At 53.3% G+C, this 26,780-nt stretch overlaps 1 protein-coding gene across 1 annotated transcript in view; it reads right to left on the minus strand.

Moving 5' to 3' along the window:
- Window positions 1–856: 856 nt before the first annotated feature.
- The window catches only part of ADAM33 (ADAM metallopeptidase domain 33), a 37,469-nt gene continuing 11,545 nt past the window's right edge, over window positions 857–26,780 (minus strand). Inside the window, exons 3-24 of the mRNA XM_069856621.1 lie at window positions 24,664–24,740; window positions 20,988–21,063; window positions 20,437–20,513; window positions 19,261–19,447; window positions 18,828–18,893; window positions 18,639–18,710; window positions 17,984–18,150; window positions 17,797–17,881; window positions 16,748–16,890; window positions 14,520–14,697; window positions 14,084–14,173; window positions 12,696–12,891; window positions 11,231–11,339; window positions 10,528–10,732; window positions 9,495–9,572; window positions 8,137–8,245; window positions 7,553–7,703; window positions 6,091–6,181; window positions 4,844–5,089; window positions 3,769–3,932; window positions 3,020–3,037; window positions 857–1,994 (exon numbers count right to left, since the gene is read on the minus strand). Of these exons, the coding sequence (XP_069712722.1) occupies window positions 1,943–1,994; window positions 3,020–3,037; window positions 3,769–3,932; window positions 4,844–5,089; window positions 6,091–6,181; window positions 7,553–7,703; window positions 8,137–8,245; window positions 9,495–9,572; window positions 10,528–10,732; window positions 11,231–11,339; window positions 12,696–12,891; window positions 14,084–14,173; window positions 14,520–14,697; window positions 16,748–16,890; window positions 17,797–17,881; window positions 17,984–18,150; window positions 18,639–18,710; window positions 18,828–18,893; window positions 19,261–19,447; window positions 20,437–20,513; window positions 20,988–21,063; window positions 24,664–24,740 (2,637 nt within the window). The 3' untranslated portion in view covers window positions 857–1,942. The remainder of the gene's footprint in view (window positions 1,995–3,019; window positions 3,038–3,768; window positions 3,933–4,843; window positions 5,090–6,090; window positions 6,182–7,552; window positions 7,704–8,136; window positions 8,246–9,494; window positions 9,573–10,527; window positions 10,733–11,230; window positions 11,340–12,695; window positions 12,892–14,083; window positions 14,174–14,519; window positions 14,698–16,747; window positions 16,891–17,796; window positions 17,882–17,983; window positions 18,151–18,638; window positions 18,711–18,827; window positions 18,894–19,260; window positions 19,448–20,436; window positions 20,514–20,987; window positions 21,064–24,663; window positions 24,741–26,780) is intronic.

Raw genomic sequence — 26,780 nt, forward strand, 5'->3', positions numbered from 1 at the left:
TGTGACTTGTTATCAGAGTAAGAATCGCTGCTGGATCCTACATCCTGCCTGGATATCCACCGACCAGGAAAAATAAGGAGGTACCAGAGATGTTTCAGAGAAGCCACATATTTGTTGGACACATCTCAAATTTCACAGAGAAGTACAACCATAGAAAGGTTTGGGTTGGAAGGGGCCTCAAAGATCATCCAGTTCCAACATCCCCACCATGGGCAGGGACATCTTGCATTGGATCAGGCTGCTTAAAGCCTCATCCAACCTGGCATTGAACACCTCCAGGGACGGGGCAGCCACCACTTCCCTGGGCAACCTCGGCCATGGCTTCAACACCCTCACAGAAGAACATTTCTTCCCAAGGTCTCATCTCAATCTCCTCTCTTTCAGCCTAAAACTCTTCCTCTCGTCCTGTCCCTGCACTGCCTGATAAAGAGCCCCTCTCCAGCTTTCCTGGAGCCCCTTTCAGTACTGAAAGCTGCTCTGAGGTCTCCCTGGAGCCTTCTCCAGGCTGAACGACTCCAACTCTCTCAGTCTGTCCTCGTATGGGAGGTGCTCCAGCCCTCTGATTATCTTCATGGCCTCCTCTGGACTCGCTCCAACAGCTCCATGTCCTTGATGTGCTGAGGACTCCAGAGATGAATGCAGTGCTCCAGAGGAGGTCTCAGGAGAACAGAGCAGAGGGGTAGATTTTCTCCTAGGAGAGATGAGATCTACACCAGGGTAGCTGACACAGGGCACACAGTTGGATTGAATGATCCCAGGTTTAAGAGTTAACAGAAGGGGTTCCAAGGATAAGACCCAGAGTCCTTGGTGTGTAAAGGCTCAGAGGACTTCTGAGCAAGAAACGAGGCAGAGGAGACAGAGGACTGTAGAAAGCCTTTGTTTTCATTTCAGACCCTGACAGAGCCGCGTGTCAAGTCACAGGAAAGTGGCACCGTGTAGCACTGAGCGGGTCAACAGCACCTTTCGTCTGAGGATTGTGTAAAGCCCTTTCAAGATATCACTTTGTTCAACCTCACAACACCCCTGTGAGGTAGGTATTTACCCCCCCATTTTACAGATGGGGGGAACTGAGGCACAGAGAAATGCGATGGCTTGGCCAAGGCCTTTGGACAAGCCAATGATGCAGGAAGGAGGTCTTCCTGCTCTTGTTCCCAGCTTGTGGCTCCTTCCCCCTTTGGACAGCAGAGTGTTAGCAGCTCACAGAGCCACTGCTGGGCTTGCCCCACGAGCAGGGAACACGCAATGTTTATGGAGGGCTCCTGAGCCCCTTGAAAGCACCTTGGGAACCAGCTGCCACCAGCAGTTCAGACATTGAACCATTTCTCAGATGGCTTCTCCTTCCAGGATCGTCACTGCTTTTTCCTGTGCAACCAGGCAGGAGGCCAGGAGGAGCCCGAGAGCTTGGATGCTTCATGGAAATGTCCCAGCACGATATGACAAAGTCCAAACTGGAAACCATTTTTCTTCCATGGCAAATGTCTCCCTGGAGACAATGCCCAGCATTGAACTCTAGTGGGTGGGCCTGGAGGAGAAGGAGGAGGTAGCTAGAAGGATATTACATGGCTTTTGCTGCCACTGTCGTCAGCATCTTTCATCAGTGTCGTATGTTCATTTGACCCCACGTCACCCCATCCCAGCCCATGTGCAATGATAAGAAGAAACTAAAGCTGGGGTGGGGGGTAAATTGGCCAGGAAGCAATGGTGGAGTCTCCATCGTGGTAACCCCACCAACCCTTAGTTATGTCATGGTACCGATTTCCCCTCTCCTTCCCCACCGCCACTACAGTTTTTGTGCTGAATACATATTCTGTCTTATAAAAATAGTCCTCTGGTATCAAAAGACAAATAAAACAAGAGAGGAATAAAAGACCCCTGTCGCCAGCAGCAGTGCAAATAGGGAGAGCCAGCTCAGGAAGGATGGGCTTAAGGTGTCCTTGGTTCATCACTTCTTCAAGAGAAAGGAGGTTGATTGGACTTTGATGGCTGGGACTGGCCTAGAGCAAGAAGGAGAAAGGAGACAAGTCATGTGAGTGCATCCACCACCTCCACCACAACCATCCTTCAGCAGCTCAGGGAAGACAGACCAGCTGCTGAACCCAAGATCAGAGGGGACCTGGGACAGTCACAGTCACCCATGTCCTCTCTCAAAGATACAACCCTAAATTGTATCACTTTGAAGTGTTTTCCGTTGTTTCCCTTCCCTGATAGGATACAGAATCTACCAAAGCATGTGGTACCACCAGCACTGAGTACTGTGAGCCCACCAACTGCAGTAATCATGTTCCTGAAGGGGTCACTGCTCTCAGCTTCTCAAAATCAACCAAGGTGGTTCATGCACTACCAAGAGATGTCACCCAATCAACCAATCCAACATGGAAACTATAGTCCATCCTGGGAGTTATGAATCATATTATCATAGAATCACTGGTTTGGAAAAGACCCATCAGATCATCGAGTCCAACCATTCCCATCAATCATTAAACCATGTCCCTCAGCACCTCGTCCACCCGTCCCTTAAACCCCTCCAGGGAAGGGGACTCAACCCCCTCCCTGGGCAGCCTCTGCCAGGGACCAAACACCCTTTCCATGAAAAATTTTTTCCTAATGTCCAGCTTAAATCTCCCCTGGTGGAGCTTGAGGCCATTCCCTCTCGTCCTGTCCTCTGTCACTTGGGAGAAGAGCCCAGCTCCCTCCTCTCCACAACCTCCTCTCAGGGAGTTGGAGAAAGCAATGAGGTCTCCCCTCAGCCTCCTCTTCTCCAGGATAAACACCCCCAGCTCTCTCAGCCGCTCCTCATAAGGCCTTGGACTGAATATCTCAGCTCCAAACTTGAACGCCCGTGTCCTCCATTCCCTCAGACATAGATGCTGTTGGATGGGTATCCAGAGGGGCTTTGTTCTGCTCATCTAAGAGCCTCTGGGAAGGGGAATATTTAATCCCCACGTTTTGGGTCCCAGACCACATCTTACAAGCAGCAAAGACCATCCCCCTGTTGTCCTGCACGGTGTTTGTGACTCACCTTTGAGGTGGCATCGGTCTGTAGAGAGGAAAGATGAAACAGAGCATCAATATACATCACTCCACTAACCCTCAGCAGCTCACCAACAGCCCTCTCCATGCTCTATGCCGTATAAAACTCCAAAGGACGGCATCTCTCTTAACCCACCAGGACATTATAAGACCCAAAGTCCCAACCTTGTCCAAACACTGTAGGGTTCTACCAGGTGGAGGCATGGCTGCAGATCCCAGGTGGCCACAGGTACCTTGCTTGGGTGAGGAGGCTTTTCTCCTCCACCACGCAAGAGAACAGGATTGTTTATGCACACAGCGTCTCCATCTGGACAAACACTTTATTTGCGATTGCTCCCCAGGTAGAAGAATTGGGGACATCTTTTCATTTCCTTCCTACCTGTTGCTGCTGCCGCCCGCAAATGTCTGATACAAAAGATCCTCAATGTCCTACAGAGCAGTTACCCCAAAGCTGGTGGGCTTTGAAGGGCTCTGTAGCTCCAGCACCATGCACAGACCCACACACCTCAGAGAAGAGATCACTTCTCCTGCTTGTCCCCACCCTGGCCTGTACATACCAGCCATATCAGGGAGGAGAAACCCAGGTTATGGTGAAGACACCATGAGAAGCAGATCAAAGCACACCCTAGTGACATTTTGTAGTCCCACACAGACGTGACCCTCAAGATCTCCATCACTGTGTCCACCTGCAGGACCCCAACAGTTGAGAGAGGTAGCTCAAATCCTCTTTAGACTTACTTTAATGGCCTGGTGGGGTGGCTCGTGGCACTTGTACCCGATGCCTTGAAGTTGGTAGGAGGGACCATGACCAGCAGGGTCTGTCCATGTGCAGGAGGCAGTTCTTTGGCCAGAAAAGGACTTCCAGGCAGTGGCCGACGTGGGGGCTGGTGCTTTGGGACAACCTGTGATCGCAAAGTGTATGGGGAGAGAACATCCTCAGAGGAGACCCTGTAAACCTCACTCTCCTGCTGCAGAGTTGAGATCACAGAATCATGGAACGGTTTGGCTTGGAAGGAATCTCAAAGATCATCCAGTTCCACCCCTCCTGCCATGGGCAGGGACACCTCCCACTGGATCAGGGGCTCCAAGCCCCATCAAACCTGGCCTTGAACACCTCCAGAGATGGGGCAGCCACCACTGCTCTGGGCAACCTGGCCCAGGGCCTCCCCACCCTCACAGAAAAACGTTTCTTCATAAGGTCTCATCTCAATCTCCCCTCTTGCAGCTGAAAACCATTCCCCCCTCATCCTATCCCTGCAATTCCTGATCAAGACCCCTCCTCAAATTTTCTGTAGCTCCTTCAGGTACTGGAAGCTGCTCTAAGGTCTCCACAGAGCCTTCTCTTCTCCTGGCTGAAAAACCCCAGCTCTCTCAGCCTGGCCTCACATAGGAGGTGCTCCAGCCCTTGGATCATCTCCATGGATTCCTCCCAGCTCGCTCCAATAGATCCATGTCCTTCCTGTGTTGGGGTTTCCAGGGCTGGACGCAGGACTCCACGTGGGGTCTCATGAGATCAGAGTAGAGCACCAGAATCCCCTCCCTCACCCTGCTGGCCAAGCTGTTTTGGATGCAGCCCAGGACACGGTTGGCTTTCTGGCTCAAATGCTTCCAAGCCTATAACAATACCCAAACTACCTTAACACAGTCTCGTTATCTACTCAGCTTTCTTCACCATTGCAAACAGATTCCTCTCTTAAGTTGCTACGACAGCTTCCCAATAGTTTCCAACCTAAAAGACACCCCCTCGGGCAGCCAAAAAGCAACGAGTTTCTATCACCCTGGTAGGAAAGCACAGCCAGCTGGCCAAGCTCACCAGCGGGGTCCTCATGGGGCTGCAGGGAAGAGGTTTCTTTGGAGGGGGCAGCTTAGCCTGGGAGACGACTGTTTTGGTGTGGCCCATGGGTGATTTGCTCAGAGGTGGAGGTGGCCTGGCAGGCTTTGGGTCTCTCGGACGCGGAGGGATGGAGTGAGGAGCTGGGCGAAGAGGGTGGACAACGTTGATGGGCTGGGACCCGGGCTGATGAGCAGTGGGTTTGGAGGGGAATGCAGCCCGCGTTGCCTGCAGGAAGGAGAGAAGTATGAGTATGGAGAGAATCAAGTGCATTTTCTTCAGTGCTAAAAAGCAGATGTCCCATCAAGGTCTGGGTGCTAGAGATTTGCAGGAGATTTGAGTATTTATTCCACTTTCAGGGACCACCACTTTTACCATCCCACCCAAGGACAAGGTGCTGAGGGGCATGGTTTAGTGTTTGATAGGAATGGTTGGACTCAATGATCCAGTGGGTCTCTTCCAACCTGGTGATTCTATGATTCTATGATTCTGTGATTCTATGATTCTATGAAAAGCTGATCATTGTGTTCCTCATCAACCATATGAGAGCACTCAAGGATGAGAAATGGGCTGGGCTCAGGAGATTTAGAATCGTAGACTCATAGAATCGTAGACTTATAGAATCATAGACTCATAGACTCATAGACTCATAGAATCATAGAATAGTTTGGATTGGAAGGGACCTTAAAGATCATCTAGTTCCAACCCCCATGCCGTGCACCAGGACCAGCTCTCGTGAAACCGTATCAGACTTCCACCAGCCTGAATTACAGAGATGGGAGACACCATCCTTTCTCTCTGGACCTCAGGCAGTGTGGCCATGCTTAAAAAGGCTATCACTTTCTACCTAACTAAACTGAGACCCAGGCTTACTCATCCCAAAGTCACCAGAGCTGATGAAAACAGCAGAAGAAACATCTGCCTCCTTAGACATCCAGCACAAAGTCACCAGTGGGATTGCAGAGCCCCTGCTAGGCTTTGCCATGGTGATGGACAACTTCCCAGAAGAGCCTCCTGGTAACCACCACGACCTTTTGAGCAGGCACAGCTCAACACAGTCACTTTTAGGAGGGCTGTGTACTTGTGACCAAGGCCTCCAAGTGTAGACACAACCCAAAACCAGTATGGAGTACCAGTTCCTTGCCTGGTTGCTAGAGGCAGATGTGATCACCCACAGGTATCAAGCCCCAGGGAGGGAAATCAAGCCTGGAAAGTGAGTTATTACTTACTTTATTAGTGTGGTTGGAGGTGGAAATGTTCCGCAAAGTAAAAGCAGCTTTGGAATGGCCATCAGTTGACTTGCGACCCGTGGTTTTGTTCCTGCCAGGGATCACAACCATAAATCATAGAAGGCAAAATAAAACAATCATTTGTGCAACAGGTGCCTCCTGAAATGCTGTGAGATCCTGTTGCCACTAATAGATTGTTAACAGACCATCTGGCAGTGCTGGGTGAGCAGAGATGACAAGTCTGACACCTCCCACTGGACCAGGCTGCTCAAAGCCCCATCCAACCTGGCTTTGAACACCTCCAGAGATGGGGAAACCATGACTTCCCTGGGCAACCTGGGCCAGGGTCTCAGCACCCTCACAGGAAAACATTTCTTCCCAAGATCTCATCTCAATCTCCCCTCTTGCAGCTTAAGACCATCCCCCCTCATCCTATCCCTGCACTCTCTGATCAAGAGCCCCACCCCAGCTTTCCTGTCAGCCCCATTTCAGTACTGGAAACTCCTCTAAGGTCTCCCTGGAGCCTTCTCTACTCCAGGCTGGACAACCCCAGGTCTCTCAGCCTAATGAAGTAGGTTGTTTGGTTCTGGGTTTCTTCATCAAATTATTGCAGGCATTTGTGTGTCTGTACCCGTACCAGGAAGGGAAAGATTGAGAATACCTAAATCCAGCTCTACTTTAGAGCCTCTTGCAGCCTGCTAGGAGCAGATGGCATGGAAGCTCCTTGGTACAAAGCCACCTTGGTCATGACTCTCTGGGGTTGTCCTGTCCCACAGATTGTTCTTGTTCTCTGCTCAGGGAAGAGCTGAGAGCCTCATATTAGAATCAAAGAATCATTAAGATTGGAAAAGACCTCTAAGATCACCCAGTCTAACTGTCGGCCCAGCACCACTGTACCTACTAAACCATGTCCCCAGGTGCCACATCTACACGTTTTTTGAACACCTTCAGGGATGGAGACTCCATCGCTTCCCTGGGCAGCCTGTTCCAGTGTTTGACCACTCTTTTGGTAAAGAAATTGTTCCAAATATCGAGTATAAACCTCCCCTAGCACAACCTGAAGACATTTCCTCTTGTCCTATCACTTGTTACTTGGGAGAAGAGACCCAACATCCATCTCGTTACAACCTCCTCTCAGGCAGTTGTAGAGACCAATGAGGTCTCCCCTCAGCCTTCTCTTCTCCAGACTAAACAACCCCAGTTCCTTCAGCTGCTCCCCATAAGACTTGTGCTCCAAGACCTTCCCCAGCATCCTTGCCCTTCTCTGGACATGGTCCAGCCCTCAATGTCTTTCCTGTACTGAGAGGCCCAGGAGAGAGTTCTTCATATCTCAAGAAGGTCTCATACAGTTTGAAACAGGCCCCGTGCACCACTCCCAGGCTGGATGCTGCCAGCAGTAAGAAAACATTTCAGGGTCTCATCGGGTCTTCAAGAGAGAAGGGGTTTAGGACACATCACCCACCTGTATGTCTCCTGGCTCCTCCTCCTCATCTCCTTTATCCATTTATTCAGGAACGAGTTCTCCCGACGGTACCAAAAGTAGATGAGCACCATCAAGGCCGGAAGGAAGAACAGGAAGATGAGCAGAAGGCTTGTTAAGATGGCTTCATGATCTGGCAGGGAGAGCACAAACATGAGTTCAGGGCTTGAAAAGCCTCCAGCTTCACTCGATGCAAACCTCAGTCCCATCTGCCCATCCCCAGCCACCCAGGCTAGAGCCATTGTTGCCGGTCACATCTCCAAAAAGGGAGCAGTACCTTCTAGTGGCCTCTGATTCATAGAGTCAATCATAGAATCATAGAATCACCAGGTTGGAAAAGACCCACCAGATCATCGAGTCCAATCATCCCTGTCAAATACTAAACCAAATGAGTGGCCACCAAGGAACCAGAGCTGGGCATAGGATGCAAGTCTGCCTGAATGGACCCGACCCAGCACATTTGGGAGCAGAGATACCAGCAGCTTTATCACCCCATCCACCCCTCTTGTGGCATCACTCCAGCCCCACCAGCATCACAAGCCACCAGATGAGAAGTAAGGACTCACTGTCGCGTTGCACGGGGCCACTGTCCACGCTGCCACCCAAGCCCGGCTTCTCGCAGTAAGGGGGAGCCCAGCCGGCATCGCAGTGGCAGTTCTTGTTGCTGTTGCAGACCTGCAGGGTGAGAAGAAGGGTTGGAGACCTCGAGAGATGTATGTAAACAATGGTCCATGAGGCGAGAATGCGAGCAAATGAGAGCTCGTTCAGTCAGGGCTCAAATTTCTTAACCCTGCCAACATTTACCCCTTCAACATCACTCAGATTGTGCCCGCGTTGCCTTCAAATATGTGATTGCAATGAAAAGAAATATTTTCTTGCTGACGCTTTCATTTCCTTTCACTTTACAGAAACATTGAAGACAGGGAACTTATATCCTCAGTTTTCACGTTGCTTGACTGGGTGAGCCTGATGCCCGTTGTATTTTGATAGGACAAGAGGAAATGACCTCAGGTTGCACCAGGGGAGGTTTAGATTGGATATTAGGAAAAAAAATCGTTACTGAAAGAGTGGTTTGCCTCCCCATCCCTGGAGGTATCAAAAAATATATAACGTGGTGCTTCAGGACATGGTTTAGTGGCCACTGTGGTGTCGTGTTGATGGTTGGACTTGATGACCTTAGAGGTCTTCTCCAACCTTAATGATCCAGTGATTCTATTTTGTGTTAAGTCAGAAGTTGGTTAAACATCTCCCTCTCATGGTCTTTCCCATTAAACCACAGCATTTCTGAAGCACAGAATACAAACCATGAGTCTTAAAGACACTGAGAAGAACAGAAGGGTGAATTTGGGTGGGTTACCTATCATATTTCTCTACATAATCCAGCAGTGATTTCCTACAACAGTTTGTTGTTGCTTCATCTGACGTGGTCCTGCAGAGGTCAAACCTTTGTAGCCTTTAAGCTTTGGACAACAGCGATAACCCTAGGGATATGACTTAGAGGTACGATTGGGCTTGGTGATCTCATAGATCTTCTCCAGCCTAGGGATTCTATGATTCTATAAATATTTTCTATTCTTTGAACCACTTCCCTGCCTTTTTGCTGTCCTAGTTGTGTTTCTAACTCCCGCTTTGCTCTCAGAGAGAACAGGCACATGTTCTGAGCTCTAAACACTCTCCAGCTCAAATCGGACCCTGATCCAAATTTTGCAGATGGTCCCTACATCACACATGATCTTTGTCCTCTAACTTGGCCAAGGGTAACAAAGATCTCAACTCACTCTCACCCCGAGCTAATGCAGGTGTGAGTTATGAAAAGCAGATGCCCACTGCATTGCAAGGCTCATCCCTGCAGGAGATGCTTGGTTTTGCTCAAGAATCTGCTCTCATGCCAGGATCCTCCTGTAGGTCTCAGGCAATAACTCACCCCATGGCCGTTGCACTGGGAAACGCACTTTTCCAGCTCATAAAGGGAGGCGTTCTGGCACCGTCGATCTTTGCAAACCTGAGAGAGAACCAGAAAGCTGAGGTTCAAAAAAGACAAGAGAGAGGGGGAGACAATGATCTTCTGGCTTCACAGATTGGAGACTTTTGGAAGGATGTTGTCCACCGGAAAGCGCGAGTTGGTTAAATCGCATTGTTCCAAGTTAATGCATTTCGCTCCAATTTTCAGCACAGCCCAGGAAACCTCTGCCATTCCCCTATCCAGGATGGCTCAGCAGAGACCAGCCACCACCACTCCCATCCCCTACCCCTGACAACCCACCTGGCAGCTCCTGGAGAAGGCATTTCCCATTTGGCCCTAAAAACCAGGCACCAGCCAGAAAAAAATGACACTGGATTTCGAAACCAGCCATCCTTTCTCAAGAAAAATGCCGACAATTTGGCTTTCCTTCCCCAACTGGGATGGAAATTTCACAATTAAAATGTTGAAGAGCACAGGATGTCTCTCCTCAGCCAGCTCTGTCTGGCGTGCATCCCTGCTACTGTGTTGTCTCCCAGGCTTCTGGCCTTTCTCAGCAGAACTGACCCTCTGTGAAGCACTCAGAGATGCAGAAGCTGTAAAAAAACCCTCATGTTCAGTTAGCAGCATCTGTTTGGATCTGTCACCTTGATTCCTAACAGCCTTCCCTGGGAAAGAGTTTATTCATAGGAGGAAGCCTCATCTGTCAAGTCTTGGGACACGTAACTCCTGTTGGGGTCGTTCCACTGTGCATTAAATCAGTAAAGAAGCATGGAGGCCAGAGAGAAGAATTTGGTGGCCTACACGCAAGCATCTGCTGATGTCTAGAAATGCCTCAGTTGAGATGTCATCAGGGCAATATCTGCAAGTGTGGGGAAACCACATCCCACGGCCCGTCTGTAACGCAGACAAGAGCCGATATCCACCTTGGAGCTGAGAGTGGAGCCAAGGTGATGATGTCCCACAGAAGACCCCAGCCCTAGGAAGAGGTACTAACCATCCCATCTCCGCATTTCGTCCCTGTCATCACCAGCCCGGGGTCAGAGAGGTCCTCCTCATCGTCCTTCGCCGTGTACATGTAGGTGCCCCGGCACTTCACCTCTCGCCCATTGAAACGGATGGTGGTGTCAATGGAGACGGTGTTGGTCCCTTGGGGCTTCTTCGCTGAGCTTTGGCACTGGATCTTGCCACACATGGCATCCCTAGGAGCAGGACACACCCGAGGTGAGGGGAGACGTCGGTACCCACCACCTCACCCTCTCTTCCCCGTCACCCCCTGCCTGCTGGCTCATCTCCCTCTGAATCTATGGCCACGTTAGGCTGTGATGGAAGAAGCTCAGCAGGTTCAGAAATAACAGATAAATCATGGACAGCACAGAGAAATGGTGGAGTGAACAGATAAGGGAGGTTGCCTGGTCTAACTGGGAATACTGGAGACCACACGTTCCTTGAAATAGCATTCTCTGTTGATGTTGTTGCTGATTTTGCTTTCAGAGTGGGCAGGAAGGTGATGCATGGTGGGACAACCTCCCAGCAGTGATGGGGACTGAACCCAGCAAGGATGCGGTGGCTTCCTGAGGTCCAAAACAGAGTTGGCCCAAAGGGTGATGCCAGGAGGTTGGGGTAGAACCTTGTCAGTGGGAGGCAGTGGGTGCGAAAAGAGGTGATGGGGCACCCATGAAGGCTAGTGCTGCACCCACCTCTTCTCACATTTCACATAGCGCCCTTGGCTGTCTTTACCGCAGTTGCCGTAGGTGTTGCCGGCCATGTTCACATCCTGGAAACAGGCATCTGGAGCCGGCCAGGCACCTGCAGGGAAGGAGGAAAGGTCCCATGTCAGATGAGGAAAGCAGCCAGCAGGCAGAAATACCAACACCAGGAGCAATGGCTGGATGCTTGTGGAGAAAACACCATGAAAAAGTCTTCTGGAGACTTGCTGCCAGGCCAAGAATCACAAAATCACAGAATCACTCGGTTGGAAAAGACCCACTGGATCATCGAGTCCAACCATTCCCATCAATCACTAACCCATGTCCCTCAGCACCTTGTCCACCCAACCCTTAAAACCCTCCAGGGAAGGTGACTCAATCCCCTCCCTGGGCAGCCTCTGCCAGTGACCAATGACCCTTCCCATGAAAAATTCTTTCCTAATGTCCAGCCTGAACCTCCCCTGGTGGAGCTTGAGGCCATTCCCTCTCGTCCTATCACCCGTCACTTGGGAGAAGAGCCCAGCTCCCTCCTCTCCACAACCTCCTCTCAGGGAGTTGGAGAGAGCAATGAGGTCTCCCCTCAGCCTCCTCTTCTCCAGGCTAAACACCCCCAGCTCCCTCAGCTGTTCCTCATAAGGCCTGTTCTCCAGCCCCTTCACCAGCTTCGTTGCTCTTCTCTGGACTCACTCCAGAGCCTCAACATCCTTCTTGTGGTGAGGGGCCCAGAACTGACCCCAGGATTCGAGGAGCGGTCTCACCAGTGCCGAGTCCAGAGGGAGAAGAACCTCCCTGGACCTGCTGGTCACGCCGTTTCTGATCCAAGCCAAGATGCCATTGACATCCCCACGCTGCATGTGACTCCTTACACAGCCTGAACACAAGTGGCTCCAGCATTGTGTGAGCTCGTAGGCTGCATAGCTGTATGTGGCCTCCTTGCGCCAGTGAACCCACACTTTGCACATGGCCCTCATGCTGCCTACAGACTCTACTCTGCATGTGGCTCATAGGTGATGTGGCTCCTCAACACCCCCAGGGATGGGGCAACCACGACTTCTCTGGGCAACCTGGGACAGTGCCTCACCACCGCCGCAGGAAAACATTTCAAATCTCATCTCAATTTCCCCTCTTTCAGCTTAAAACCATCCCCCCCTGCACCCCCTGATAAAAAGCTCCTCCCCAGCTTTCCTGGAACCCCCTTCAGGCAGTGTGGATGCATAGCGAGTGGGTGATGGACACAGGAGATGATCAGGCACCTGCGAGCATGCACGCAGAGCACCTCCAGCCCTCCACGCCAGCCCTTGATGCAGATCCCAACCCTGGATGAGGACAATCCAACTCCACCATCTACCAGCTCCATAGACAGAGGCTATGGGGCGAGATGGTGCTGAGATTCAACGTGGCTCCTGCAATCAGAGAAGGGTTCCAAGAAGGCAGCGTTGGGGGTGGTGGGACTCACCTGGACCCCAGAGCTGGACACACTGTTGGTGGTGGGTCATGCACATGCCGTTGTTGCAATAAGCCTCCCCATAGGCGCAGGAGGAGCCATCCAGCAGGTAAACATTGGCCGGGCAGTAGGGTGAGGCACCAGTGCAGTATTCAGGGAGGTCACAGGATCCTGCTGCTTCCCGGCAGATGGTCCCAGCCACCTTTAGCTACCACAGGAGGAGAGAGAAACAGCAGCACTGAGCAGCAGCAGAGGGGGCAAGGTGGGATTGCAGCTTGGGAGCATAAACCATCTATAATCATAGAATCATAGAATCACCAGGTTGGAAAAGACCCACCGGATCATCGAGTCCAACCATTCCTATCAAACACTAAACCATGCCCCTCAGCACCTCATCCACCCGTCCCTTAAACCCCTCCAGGGAAGGTGACTCAACCACTTCCCTGGGCAGCCTCTGCCAGTGCCCAATGACTCTTTCCATGAAAAATTTTTTCCTAATGTCCAGCCTAAACCTCCCCTGGAGGAGCTTGAGGCCATTGCCTCTCGTCCTGTCCCCTGTCACTTGGAAGAAAAGGCCAGCACCCTTCTCTCTACAACCTCCTTTCAGGGAGTTGCAGAGAGCAATGAGGTCTCCTCTCAGCCCCCTTTTCTCCAGGCTAAACAACCCCAGCTCTCTCAGCAGTTCCTCACAAGGCCTGTTCTCCAGCCCCCTCACCAGCTTTGTTGCTCTTCTCTGGACTCGCTCCAGAGCCTCAACATCCTTCTTGTGGTGAGGGGCCCAGAACTGAACACAGGATTTGAGGAGCGGTCTCACCAGTGCCGAGTCCAGGGGGAGAAGAACCTCCCTGGCCCTGCTGGTCACACCGTTTATGATCCAAGCCAAGATGCCATTGGCCTTCTTGGCCACCTGGGCCACTGCTGGCTCATGTTCAGTCACTGTCAACCAACACCCCCAGGTCCTTCTCCTCCAGGCAGTTTCCAGCCAGACTTCTCCTAGTCTGGAGCTGCTCAGGGTTGTTGTGCCCCAAGTGTAGGACTCGGCATTTGGCCTTGTTAAACCTCAGGCCATTGGTCTCAGCCCAGGGGTCCAGCCTGTTCAGATCCCTTTGGAGCCTCCCTGCCCTCCAGCAGATCCACGCTTCCACCCAGCTTAGTATCATCCTACATGGGGTTGTGGCATAAAGCCAGGTTCCTCGGCTGGTCCCCAGCCACAAAGCAGCCAGTGAAGACTCTCCTGTGGACATGAGTTTAGGCACAACCATTCTCATTTGGCCCCATGGGGTTGACCCTATGGACACTGAGTCCATGAATCCCAAGAGAATGGTCGGGCTGCATCTCCCTGCTCATCCCATGGGTAGGTAGGTGGGTGGGAATGGTGGAGGGGAGGGTGAGAGGTTTACCTTGCAGCTCTGGCAGCAGTCGCCGTGGGCACACTGGGCCCCCGCCTTCAGCGTGCAGTTGTGCGCGTTGCAGCATGGGTTGGTGCACTCCTGCATGAGCAGAAGACACCAGCAATTAAGCAAGTCCATCCCTTCCCCGTTGCTGCCCCCAGGCCCTTTCCGCCCATCACAGCATCGCTCTTCTCATTTTGTCAATGGGGAAACTGAGGCACGGGGAGGGGTGAGGAAAACCTGAGCGCTCTGGGACAAAGAAGAAAGCCAGGACCAGGTTAAATGGATTAAGGAAGGTGAGATGGGGGTGGAGTCCCTGTGGCGACCAGCAAATCCCTTTCCCTTGGAAACACCCTGCTCCTCATGGGCTGCAACCTGCCACCAAGTAGCTGAGCTGAGCTGCAAAATCCTCTGCGGGAAAGCGCTGCAGAACCCAGCACCGTACCTCCACCTCCCCACAGTCACAGTCTTCTCCTTCCTCCAGAAAGCCGTTGCCACACTTCCGTCCCACCACCAGGTCCTTGGTGTCAGGCAGGTTGAAGAGACACATGCCACCTCCCTTCTGGAAGTAGTTCTCCAGCTGCCTCTTGCTGCAGGAGCTGAACACGCGAGGGAAGGGGTGTCTGCGCAGGGGACAGATGGGGAGGGGTGGAAACCGGGATGATCGGAAGCAGGAGAAGGTGGAAAACCACAGTCAGAGCTGGGAAATAAGGACACGGGCAAACTGGCACAAACCCTTCCAAGAACAGACGCCGCTCTCAAACGGATGCATCAATTTCGTGAACATCCCCCACTTCAGCTCGCATGGCTGCGCATCAGGTAAACAACACAGGGACACCACATCGAATGCAAATACCCACCAGAATGGGATGGGGTGGAGAAACAAAGCTTCCATACGCCACCTTGAGAACATCAGCCCTCCACAGAATCATAGAATCACCAGGTTGGAAAAGACCCACTGGATCATCGAGTCCAACCATTCCCATCAACCACTAACCCATGTCCCTCAGCACCTCGTCCACCCATCCCTTAAACCCCTCCAGGGAAGGGGACTCAACCCCTTCCCTGGGCAGCCTCTGCCAGTGCCCAATGACCCTTTCCATGAAAAATTTTTTCCTAATGTTAAGCCTAAACCTCCCTGGTAAGAAAACTCTTGGAGACTGGAAGCCCCCATGGTTTCAACTTCAAAGCCCAGGAAGCACTTGCAGACTCTCCCAGATCGATGCTGGAGTAGGTGTCACTCCTGTGACACCTCAATCCTCTGCATGTGGGACAGACACCACAGACCCACCCCGTCCTAACCACAAGGAAGGTCTCCACATCTGCAGTGACTCAGACTCAGGAGGTCTGCTAAATATTTACCTGACGTCACCAAACCACTAATAAGAAAGACCCATTCGGGGCTATTTAAGCACCTTTGAGGTTGGGATGGAGAATCATAGAATGGTTTGAGTTGGAAGGGACCTCAAAGCCCATCCAGTTCTACCCTCTGCCATGGGCAGGGACACCTCCCACTGGATCAGCGGCTCCAAGCCCCATCCAACCTGGCCTTGAACACCTCCAGGGATGGGGCAGCCACCACTTCCCTGGGCAACTTGGGCCAGGGCCTCCCCACCCTCACAGCAAAACATTTCTTCGTAAGATCTCATCTCAATCTCCCCTCTTTCAGCTTCAAACTGATAAAAAACCCATCAATCTCATAAAAATTAAAGAAAAATGGAAAAGAAACACCAAAAAAATCATATTAGATCATTCACAAGGCCTGAGCAGCAAAAAAAAAATGAAATCAGAGCCTACTACATGTCAAGTCACTTCTCTAAGGCCCAACTGGCCTTTCCCATGAGGAGAAGGAAGAAACGGTGAATTTCTAGAGAAGCTCTGAGCACGGTTTTTCCATAATTTTGCACATTTGTGGGGGTTTGTGTGATAGATTAAGAAGAAGGAAGCAGAGTCAGTGCTGGTTTCAGTTCCTCCTATCACTAAAAAAGAATTTTATTTCATGTTAAGACATCTCATTTCCGAGATGATGCAGAGGGCTTTCTCTAAAAGTGATTTTGAAGGCTGGGGGAAATTTCTTGAGCTGTAGGGAAAGCTGTAAATCCATGCGAGTTATGGGAGGGTGAGCAGATGAATGCAACCAGAAAGTGGAGCACGAATGTGCAAATAGAGACTGGCTGAACATGGTCAGAAATGTGTTTCCTGCCCATGTGGAGTAAAAATAAGAAGGAAGACGGCTGAAACAGTTGAGCTTGTTCAGCCTGGAGAAGAGAAGGCTTTGGGGAGACCTTAGAGCAGCTTCCAGTATTGAAAGGGGTCCCCTCAGCCTCCTCTTCTCCAGGTTGAACACCCCCAGCTCTCTCAGCTGCTCCTCATAAGACTTGTTCTCCAGCCCCTTCACCAGCTTCATCGCTCCATCTTTAGCTCTTTCAGGATGGGGCTGCTACTCCTCAAAAGCCACCAGCCCTGCCTGCTTCTGGGTGCTGCGTTGTTCTCATTCCATGGAATTGGGATGTACATGGAAAATGGGGAGAGCCACCAGCTGGGTCCCCCTTTGCGATGGCCACTGTGCCCACCGCAGTGCCTTGCAGGACCCCTTCCTTCTCCCCAGCCCACCCGGCTGCAAACGACATCCAGAACCTGCTGAGATGCCTCCTGTTCCCCATCACCACTTACCCGGTGGCCGCTGCCATGACACAGCCGCCTTGCTCCGGGGTGGCCTCCACGCAGCAGCCGGCGCTGTCGTGGCTCATGCCAAAGTTGTGGCCGATTTCGTGGGCCATGGTGGCGGCTGCTCCAATGGGCTGCTCCGAGTGGTCCTACACAAGGATGGGGAATGCATCAGCACAGAATCATAGAATCATAGAATAGCCAGGTTGGAAAAGACCCATCGGATCATCGAGTCCATCCATTCCCATCAATCACTAACCCATGGCCCTCAGCGCCTCATCCACCCGTCTCTTAAACCCCTCCAGGGAAGGTGACTCAACCCCCTCCCTGGGCAGCCTCGGACAGGGACCAATCACCCTTTCTGTGAAATATTTTTTCCTAATGTCCAGCCTAAGGAGAAAGGTGATTCCACAGCAGGGAATGAGGTTGGAGTGATGGAGGGAGCACAACAACCCCAAGATTGCAACTGGATTCCATGGGAGGGACAGAGAGAGGGATGGAGACTGGTTCCTGGAATGGTTCATGGCAGAAGTGAGGTTTGGTCTCCTAAAAGTCCCACGAGTCTTTTGGGAAGCTCTTTTGCTGGAGCCAACTGCTGAAAACATGGGGCCTTGGAAGGTGCATCCCAAAACCTTGGTGCCCCACACCACCACCCTGCCTAGGGAACACAGGTCATCTAGGAACCACAAGTCACCTCCCAGGAGGAGGAGGAGAAGAGTTATCTGGGGTGGAGATGACTCTACAAAACCAGAGACTGTAAGCAGGGAATGAGCAGGGCTATTCCATGCAAGAGGCAGAAGCAACACAGGAGATCCCAGCACTGCTGGGCATGTACATGGGGTGGGAAACCTTTAAATCAGCCCTTTCTCACCCTACTTGGCCAACATCTGAGAGGAGTAAGGAGCTACCAGCTTCATTTTTTGCTCTCACACTGCACACCAGGACGAAGCCTGGGTGGCTGGTCCTCCAAGACCATGAAGAAACCCAGCAAGACAGGGTGGCAATGGGGTCCCCCAGCCTGGGAGGAGCAGCAGGGACCCCCATGCCCCTCTTACCACACTGACACCTCCAGAGTTATCAGCGCTGCACATCCCCTCCAGCGGGGCCATGCCGATGGTTGTCCCCCTGAACGTCTTCCCTCTGCCCAGAAAGAACAGAGGAGCAATTAGCACCTGTGGGGTAGTTTGGAGACCCCAGTCCAAGGTGGGAGACTCATGCTCCAACATCTACAAGGGTGCTCACGTCAGCAGCTGGGCATTGTCGTGCTTCTTGCGTGACCTCAGCGCCTTCTTCCACTGCAGGAAGGACCAGAGCGTGGTGTTGGCGTCACTGGTGACGGCGCACTGGTCCCGTTCTGTCCACACCTCCAGGCCGATGAGGGCCACCTTGATATTCAGAGACCTGTAAAACTGCAAGGAGGGGACAGGGATAGAGTGGATGGGGGCTAGACCCTCCAAACCTGCCATGGTGTTTCAGCTGGTGGGGCCTCCATGCTTTCCATCCAGCTGGGAGACCTGGGGACACGCTTGTCCCACATCCTCCTGCAAGTATGAGATCTACAGGCACAGGCACGGATGCAGGAGCCAGTGAGGGTGGCACGTTGCCATCGATCAGCTAAACAATGCCTGAAAGTGTCCCTCCTTGTGTCCAGGATGGCAGCATCGATTCCAGCCACCACAAGAACCACCACACCCTTCACTGCTGCAGCTCAGCCATGGGTGGCAAAGCATTTTCCACCCCGTGCTCACATCTGCCATCTAAACTCCTGGCTCTACAGACAGACGAACAGTCCCTGAGGGCCACCACCAGGTTGGCCCCAACTTCAGGTGCTTTCACACGCCCTGGGCAGGATGGAGATGGTCACAGAGACCAGCAGGTCCCTCTCACAGGCTGTTACCTTGTCCACGTAGTTTGCGATCTCCACGATGCGCTGCTTAGTGAGGCCCAGGTTGAGGTTCTGGTTCCTGTACTGCAGAAAGATAGGGATGGGGAAAGGGTCATAAGAGGCAGAGCAGGGAGGGAGACAGAAAGAGGTCCTGGCTTTTTTTTTGACAGGGTCCAGGTTTCTGCCCCTCACAGCGCTCACCAGTGTGTGATCAGCAACGATGAAGAGCTCCATGTACTTCATGGTCCTCCAGGCATCTCTCTTTGCCTGCAAGCCAGACAGCAAGGTGGAGAGGAGCAAAAGAGTGAGCAGTCCAAGGCTCTGAGAGTCTCAGGCTCCTCATGCACCGCAGAGCTGCCCAGGAGGGACAGCTGAGAGGGGAAACTGAGGCACGAGGCAAGAAGTGCAATTCCCAGTGTCACCTCCTATCACATCCCAGCACTGCTACCCAACCCACACGTCCTCCCTTTGAGGTCTCCTGCCCAAGCTCAAATCAGGTCAGCTGCTCCCGCAGACCCCTCGTGTCCCAACCTGCCCAGATGCCAGGGTGATGGGCACCAGGCCACAAGCTACAAGCATTGAGCAGGGGTGCAGAAGGCCCCTCCACGAGCAAAGCACCCCAAGATGGATTTACCCGCTGCTGCACCGGTTGGAAGAGCCGAGCGATGTCAGCGATGTTGCTCCCGAAATCATCACCGTGACCGCAGGTGCCACCTCGGATGGGCAAGTACTCTGCTCGGTGGATGACGTGGTGGCCCAGCTCGGGGGTACCCAGGGGTTTCAGGTAGTAGCTGATGTTGCTGCTCAGCACTATCAGGCCCCTGGTAATGAAAGCAGCCCCTGATGGCTCCTGTGGTGTCTTCGCTCCACTCCCTACGTCCCCGCTGAGGCCTCACAACTCGCTTCACCACAGCTTGGTCCACACCCAGGGTGGGGTCAGAGACAAGAGATGGGTGGCTCCATCAACAAAACTACTGCACCCTTAGCATTAAAACCACTGTGACTGCCCGAAGATGCCGAAGTGGCAACCACTGCAACAAGGTTGGAGGGTTAACGAGGCCAAATGCCGGGTCCTGCACTTGGGGCACAACAACCCTGAGCAGCTCCAGACTAGGAGAAGTCTGGATGGAAACTGCCTGGAGGAGAGGGACCTGGGGGGGTTGGTTGACAGCGACTGAACATGAGCCAGCAGTGGCCCAGGTGGCCAAGAAGGCCAATGGCATCTTGGCTTGGATCAGACACGGCGTGGCCAGCAGGTCCAGGGAGGTTCTTCTCCCTCTGGACCCGGCACTGGGGAGACCGCTCCTCGAATCCTGGGGTCAGTTCTGGGCCCCTCACCACAAGAAGGATGTTGAGGCTCTGGAGCGAGTCCAGAGAAGAGCAACGAAGCTGGTGAAGGGGCTGGAGAACAAGTCTGAGGGCCCTGGGGGTGTTTAGCCTGGAGAAGAGGAGGCTGAGGGGAGACCACATTGCTCTCTCCAACTCCCTGAAAGGAGGTTGTGGAGAGGAGGGAGCTGGGCTCTTCTCCCAAGTGACAGGGGACAGGACGAGAGGGAATGACCTCAAGCTCCTCCAGGGGAGGTTCAGGTTTGATATCAGGAAAAAATTTTTCATGGAAAGGGTCATTGGTCCCTGGCAGAGGCTGCCCAGGGAGGGGGTTGAGTCACCTTCCCTGGAGGTGTTTAAGGGACGGGTGGACGAGGTGCTGAGGGACATGGGTTAGTGATTGATGGGAATGGTTGGACTCGATGATCCAGTGGGTCTTTTTCAAACTGGTGATTCTATGATTCTATGATACGTGTCTCCATACCGTATTCCCGAGCAGGTGCTGAGGACAACCCAGGAATCGCCGTAGCCATGGACATGCCCGTGGTAGTAGCAGTGGTCCTGGGAGAGGGGAGATGGAGACCTCCATTAGAAACCACCACGCAGGGCTGGACAGCATCAAACCTCACATTCCTGGCCCAAAAATCCACTCGTTTTGTGTTTCCCAGCCAGGCGAGCGATGTCCCTCTCCGTAGGGGAGAGGGAGGGAGGGATGGAGCCGCGAGGCGGCTGGCTCCGGTGGTTCAGCCAGGGACACAGACAGCTGGAAGGGTGACAAATGGCCGGTGGGGCGACGTCGGGGAGAGCGAGAGCTGCTCGTGCCGGCGCTGCCTGTGTGTTTATTTCCCGAGGTGCTGTCTCGTGGCCAAGAGATACAGGAGCCGCGTGCTGCTCGCATTCCTCCTGCGCCAGGCGCCGGCGATGCTGGCCAGCCAGAACACCACACCTCGTCCCGGTGGGGCTTTGGCTTCATCCCAAGTGCCCAGGAGACCCCGAAAAGCAGAGATGAGCGACAGCTGCCCCCCTAGAACCCACCGTGGGGTTGGGAGCCACCGTCACGGGCTGCCCATCTGCAGTGTAGTGCGTCTCGGTGTAGCCCGGAGCCAGCAGCCTGCGGAGAGAGGAGAAGGGACAGGACACTTGAGGTGCTCGGGGTGACCTGGCACAAGGTTGCACCGAGACTTTGTGTCAAGCACTAGATGGGCTGGAGCACGTCCAGAGGAGAGCAACGAGGCTGGGGAACGGGGTGGAGAACAAGGGTTATGAGGAGCAGCTGAAAGAGCTGGAGTAGTTTAGCCTGGAGCAAAGGAGACTGAAGGGAGACCTTCTCACTGTCTACAACTGCCTGAAAGGAGGTTGTAGTGAGGTGGGTGCTGGTCTCTTCTCCCAAGTGACAGGGGACAGGAAGAGAGGAAATGGCCTCAAGTTGCACCAGAGCAGGTTCAGATTGGACATGAGGAAAAATGTCTTCACTGAAAGGGTTCTTGGGCATGGTCAGAGGCTGCCCAGGGAGATGGTGGAGTCCCCATCCCTGGAGGTGTTTAAAAGACAGGTAGATTTGGTGCTCAGGGATCTGGTTTATAGAATCATAGAATCACCAGGTTGGAAAAGACCCACTGAATCATCGAGTCCAACCATTCCCATCAATCACTAAATGTCCCTCAGCCCCTCGTCCACCCATCCCTTAAACCCCTCCAGGGAAAGGGACTCAACCACCTCCCTGGGCAGCCTCTGACAGGGAACAATGACCCTTTCTGTGAAGAATTTTTTCCTAATGTCCAGCCTGACCCTCCCCTGGTGGAGCTTGAGGCCATTCCCTCTCGTCCTATCCCCTGTCCCTTGGGAGAAGAGCCCAGCTCCCTCCTCTCCACAACCTCCTCTCAGGGAGTTGCAGAGAGCAATGAGGTCTCCCCTCAGCCTCCTCTTCTCCAGGATAAACACCCCCAGCTCTCTCAGCCGCTCCTCTTCTTCTCCAGCCCCCTCACCAGCTTGGTTGCTCTTCTCTGGACTCGCTCCAGAGCCTCAACATCCTTCTTGTGGCAAGGGACCAAACCCTCCTTGGGAGTACTAAATTCCTCAAGTAGAGAGAAGGAGAAGGAGAAGGAGAAGGAGAAGGAGAAGGAGAAGGAGAAGGAGAAGGAGAAGGAGAAGGAGAATGGAGCTTCCCACATCAAGTAAACCTGCACCACCTTGCCCAGATGCCACGGTGATGGGCAACCCCCCTGTGAGCTTGCAGCCACCACAGGTTTGACCCTGCTGACCATTTTATCCTGAATTTGTGGGGTTTGGCTCAGTCCCAGACATTTTCATCTGCGGCAGAAGAAAATAAACCGAGCAGACGGACCCAGAATAGCCCTCCCGCCTCTTAGTTTCTATTTTGCAACCAGTTTGGCCTCAAAAATGTCGCTGTGGGCACATTCCCGGCTACCCAGCCCGCCTGCAAGTGGGTGCCTGGCACCAGTAACTCCAGTTACAGCGGAGAAGGGAGACAGAAGCTCAGTCTGGGTCCTGGAAAGGAACCCGTGGGCAGCTTGGCAAGACAAGAACCTGCTCAGTGCAGATGGGGACATGCATGGGGATGGCTTGTCTGAGGACAACGGTGAGGAAAAAGCCTCCACACTGTGCCTGGGAATGGGGGGAGCTGGGAGGGTTGAGATGATCCCCCAACCAGGGGCACAGCAAGTCCCAGCACAGCTCAGACTGCTGGGATGTCCTCTCCAGGGCAGGTCAAGAACCAAGAGCCTCAGGGAAGGAAAGGCAAGATGTGGCTTCTTCTCCAAAACAGGAGAAGGCCTTGTTGGAAAACAACACAAAGGATGGTTTTGGAGGCCAACTATGTCTCCCAGTTCAGAAGAAAGAAGATTTGAGGTCTAGCATGACCTTGCTGGCCCTTTGCAGTGTTACAGACTAGGAGAAGTCTGGCTGGAAACTGCCTGGAGGAGAAGGACCTGGGGGGGTTGGTTGACAGCGACTGAACATGAGCCAGCAGTGGCCCAGGTGGCCAAGAAGGCCAATGGCATCTTGGCTTGGATCAGAAACGGCGTGGCCAGCAGGGCCAGGGAGGTTCTTCTCCCTCTGTACTCAGCACTGGTGAGACCGCTCCTCGAATCCTGGGGTCAGTTCTGGGCCCCTCACCACAAGAAGGATGTTGAGGCTCTGGAACGAGTCCAGAGAAGAGCAACAAAGCTGGTGAAGGGGCTGGAGAACAGGCCTGATGAGGAACGGCTGAGAGAGCTGGGGGTGTTTAGCCTGGAGAAGAGAAAGCTGAGGGGAGACCTCATTGCTCTCTGCAACCCCCTGAAAAGAGGTTGTGGAGAGGAGGGAGCTGGGCTCTTCTCCCAAGGGACAGGGGACAGGATGAGAGGGAATCACAGAATCACAGAATAACCAGGTTGGAAGAGACCCACTGGATCATCGAGTCCAACCGTTCCTATCAAACACTAACCCATGCTCCTTAGCACCTCATCCACCCACCCCTTAAACCCCTCCAGGGAAGGTGACTCAACCCCCTCCCTGGGCAGCCTGTTAAGATGAGACATTAGGAAGAAACTCTTCATGATAAGAGTGGCAAGTCCCTGGCCCAGGTTGCCCAGAGAGGTCGTGGCTGCCCCATCCCTGGAGGTGTTCAAGGCCAGGCTGGATGGGGCTTGGAGCAGCCTGATCCAGTGGGAGGTGTCCCTGCCCACAGCAGGGGGTTGGAACTGGAAGGGCTTTGACATCCCTTCCAACCCAAACCATTCTACGATTCTCTGATCCAAAGCCAAAATGGAACAAATGCCTCAAGGAATCAGGGAGAAGGTCAAGAAGAGCAGGGCAAGAGATGGAGATGATTGCTCTTCATGCTCCAGCCCTGGCATGAGGGGATGCCAGGCTGGGTGAGCGTTACAGAGCATAGACATTGCTGACACCCACAGCCAAAACAAGTAAAAGAAGGAGTCGAGAAAGGGTCAAGTGGCCTCAAGCTCCGCCAGGGGAGGTTTAGGCTGAACATTAGGAAAAAATTTTTCACAGAAAGGGTCATTGGGCACTGGCAGATGCTGCCCAGGGAGGGGGCTGAGCCATGTTCCCTGGAGGGGTTTAAGGGACAGGTGGACGAGGTGCTGAGGGACGTGGTTTAGTGATTGATGGGAATGGTTGGACTCGAGGATCCAGTGGGTCTTATCCAACCTGGTAATTCTATGACTCTACGATCCCACGTGGCCTTCACGTGCACTGGATCCTGCACCGTGGCATCAAGCCAGGGCTGCTTCTTGCACAACAAGGGTGTGGGCAGTGGAAAAAAAGGAGCATTTCAACCCAAACCACCACATCAGCCGCAGCTGGCAGGAAGCCACACCAAGCCATCCCTTCCCCCATGGACAGGAAAGCCAGGGCAGGGCAGCCAGGATCACAGATTCATCGAATGGGTTTGGTTGGAAGGGACCTTCAACCCATCCAGTTCCACCACCCTGCCATGAGCAGGGATACCTCCCACTGGACCAGGCTCCTCAAGGCCCTATCAAACCCAGCCTTGAACACCTCTAGGGATGGGGCAGCGATGATTTCTCTAAGCCAGGGTCTCCCCACCCTCATCGTGAAGAATTTCTTCCTAATGTCCAATCTAAATCTTTCCCATTCCCCTTTAAATCCATTCAATTGGATCCTTCTGCTCCAGGTGGGACTGTGCCAGGGATACCCAATGCCCCTTCCCCAACCCCGCCCCAACACTTACTGGTTCCTCTCCAGCACCAGGATGAGCTCTTTGCCCTCAGCCTTCACGGCCACCTTTGCCTGGGCAGGCGCCGGCACCTGCGAAGGAAGCAAAGGAGGCACAAGGTTAGGAAAGACAGAGCCCAGGATGCTGCCAGCGTGGTGCCTGTCCAAGTTTTTGTAGGACCTACTGCTCCTGGACCCACTGCTCCTTGACACCATCTCCTCTGAACCTCCCTGTCTCCAGCTGCTCCCCAGCTCAGGGTGCATCTCGGTTTCTCCTTCCTAGATCTGCTCCATCTGCTCCCTTCCCTGCCGCAAGCCCGTGCAAGGCAAGAAATAAACCCTCCTGCTTTATTTCATATGAATAAAAAGAGGATAAAAGAGGATTCACACCGCTATTTACCCCCCAAAAGCGAGGGTGAGACAGCAAATCACAACTCTGCTGGCAGCTCCCCAAGGAAAAGGCAGCAAGAGAGAATTAATATGAGATACAAGGTCATGAGATCAAGCTGGAGAAGTGGAACCTGTGTGAACCTCATGAGGTTCAGCAAGGCCAAGGGCAAGGTCCTACATCTGGGTCAGGGCAATCCTCGGTTTCAGTCCAGGCTGGGGGAACAACAGGGTTGACAGCAGCTCTGAGGAGAAGGGCTTGGAGCGCTGGGGGATGAGATGTTTGACATGAGCCAGCAACATGCGCTCACAGCCCAGAAACCAACCATGTCCTGGGCTGCATCCAGAGCAGCGTGGCCAGCAGGGTGAGGGAGGGGATTCTGCCCCTCTATTCCTCTCTGGTGAGACCCCATCTGGAGTCCTGGGTCCAGTTCTGGAATCCCCAACACAAAAAGGAGATGGAACTGTTGGAACAGGCCCAGAGGAGGCCATGGAGATGATCCAAGGGCTGGAGCACCTCTGCTAGGAGGCCACGTTGGGACAGTTGGGGTTGTTCAGCCTGGAGAAGAGAAGGCTCCAGGGAGACCTTAAAGCAGCTTCCAGTACCTGAAGGGCCTTCAGGAGAGCTGGGGAAGAACATTTTCCAAGGGTTTGGAGCGATAGGATGAGGAGGAATGGCTTTAAATTGGAAGGCAGAAGATTTAGATTAGACATTAGGAAGAAATTCTTCACGATGAGGGTGGGGAGCCCCTGGCCCAGGTTTCTCAGAGAAGTTGTGGCTGCCCCATCCTTGGAGATGTCCAAGGCCAGGTTGGATGGGGCTTGGAGCAGCCTGATCCAGTGGGAGGTGTCCCTGCCCATGGCAGGGGGCTTGGAACAGGATGGATTTTAAGGTCCCTTCCAACCCAACCCATTCCATGACTCTATGAGCGCTGCCCCAAGCGCCCCAAGCACAGACTCTGTGTGCTCTGTCCCCCCGTGGCTCCATCCCACCAGAGATCCTGAGCCGGATCCAGCACAGCCTGGTCCCTGGGGGGTTCAGCACCTGCATGCACCCCTGCAGGGTATGGAAATAAAACCGCAACCGCCCGGGGCACCGGATACCTGCTCTGTTAAAAATACCCTGGGGCAGCAAGAGGAAATGATTGACTCAGTTTCCTCAGGATGCTGGTGGTTTTACTCACTCCTTCACTTTGGATGGCGTAAATGGGAACCCTACGCACACCAGCACGGCTCGTTCATACGGGATGGGATGGGATGGGCTGGAGCCCACAAGTGCTGCCCTCCTCCAATGTCCTCACATCCCTTCCCCAGCGCTGAGGACACTCCAAGTGTCGCCCTGGCTCGGTTTGTGACCCAGCTGGCGCGGGTGGCTCCGTCTCCCTCGCTCCCTCCTCATCCATGACGGATGCAGGGAATCCAGCCAGCTGCCAGCCCTTGGCCCCGCGCTCAGGATCCGTCACAGGGCCCTGGCCGCGAGCTGGTGAGGTTTTCCCAGCTCTGGAGGGGAAGGGAGAGAGGAAGAAGCTGCCTCTGCAAGGTTCTGGCTTTGGCTGTTCGTAGCATCACGGGGTTTTGCAGCCAGTCACTAGGAATGCAGCGGGGAGGGGGTAAATTGGGAGGATTCTCAGCTTGGGCTGAAACAGAGGCCAAATCCTGCTCTCCACATCCATCCCTATGGAGACTGACAGCAAGGCTTTGCTCCTCGTGGATCCTCATCCCCACCCTGCATCCCGGGCACCAGGG

The sequence above is a fragment of the Phaenicophaeus curvirostris genome, chromosome 4 (assembly GCF_032191515.1).
Source record: "Phaenicophaeus curvirostris isolate KB17595 chromosome 4, BPBGC_Pcur_1.0, whole genome shotgun sequence".
NCBI lineage: Eukaryota > Metazoa > Chordata > Aves > Cuculiformes > Cuculidae > Phaenicophaeus > Phaenicophaeus curvirostris.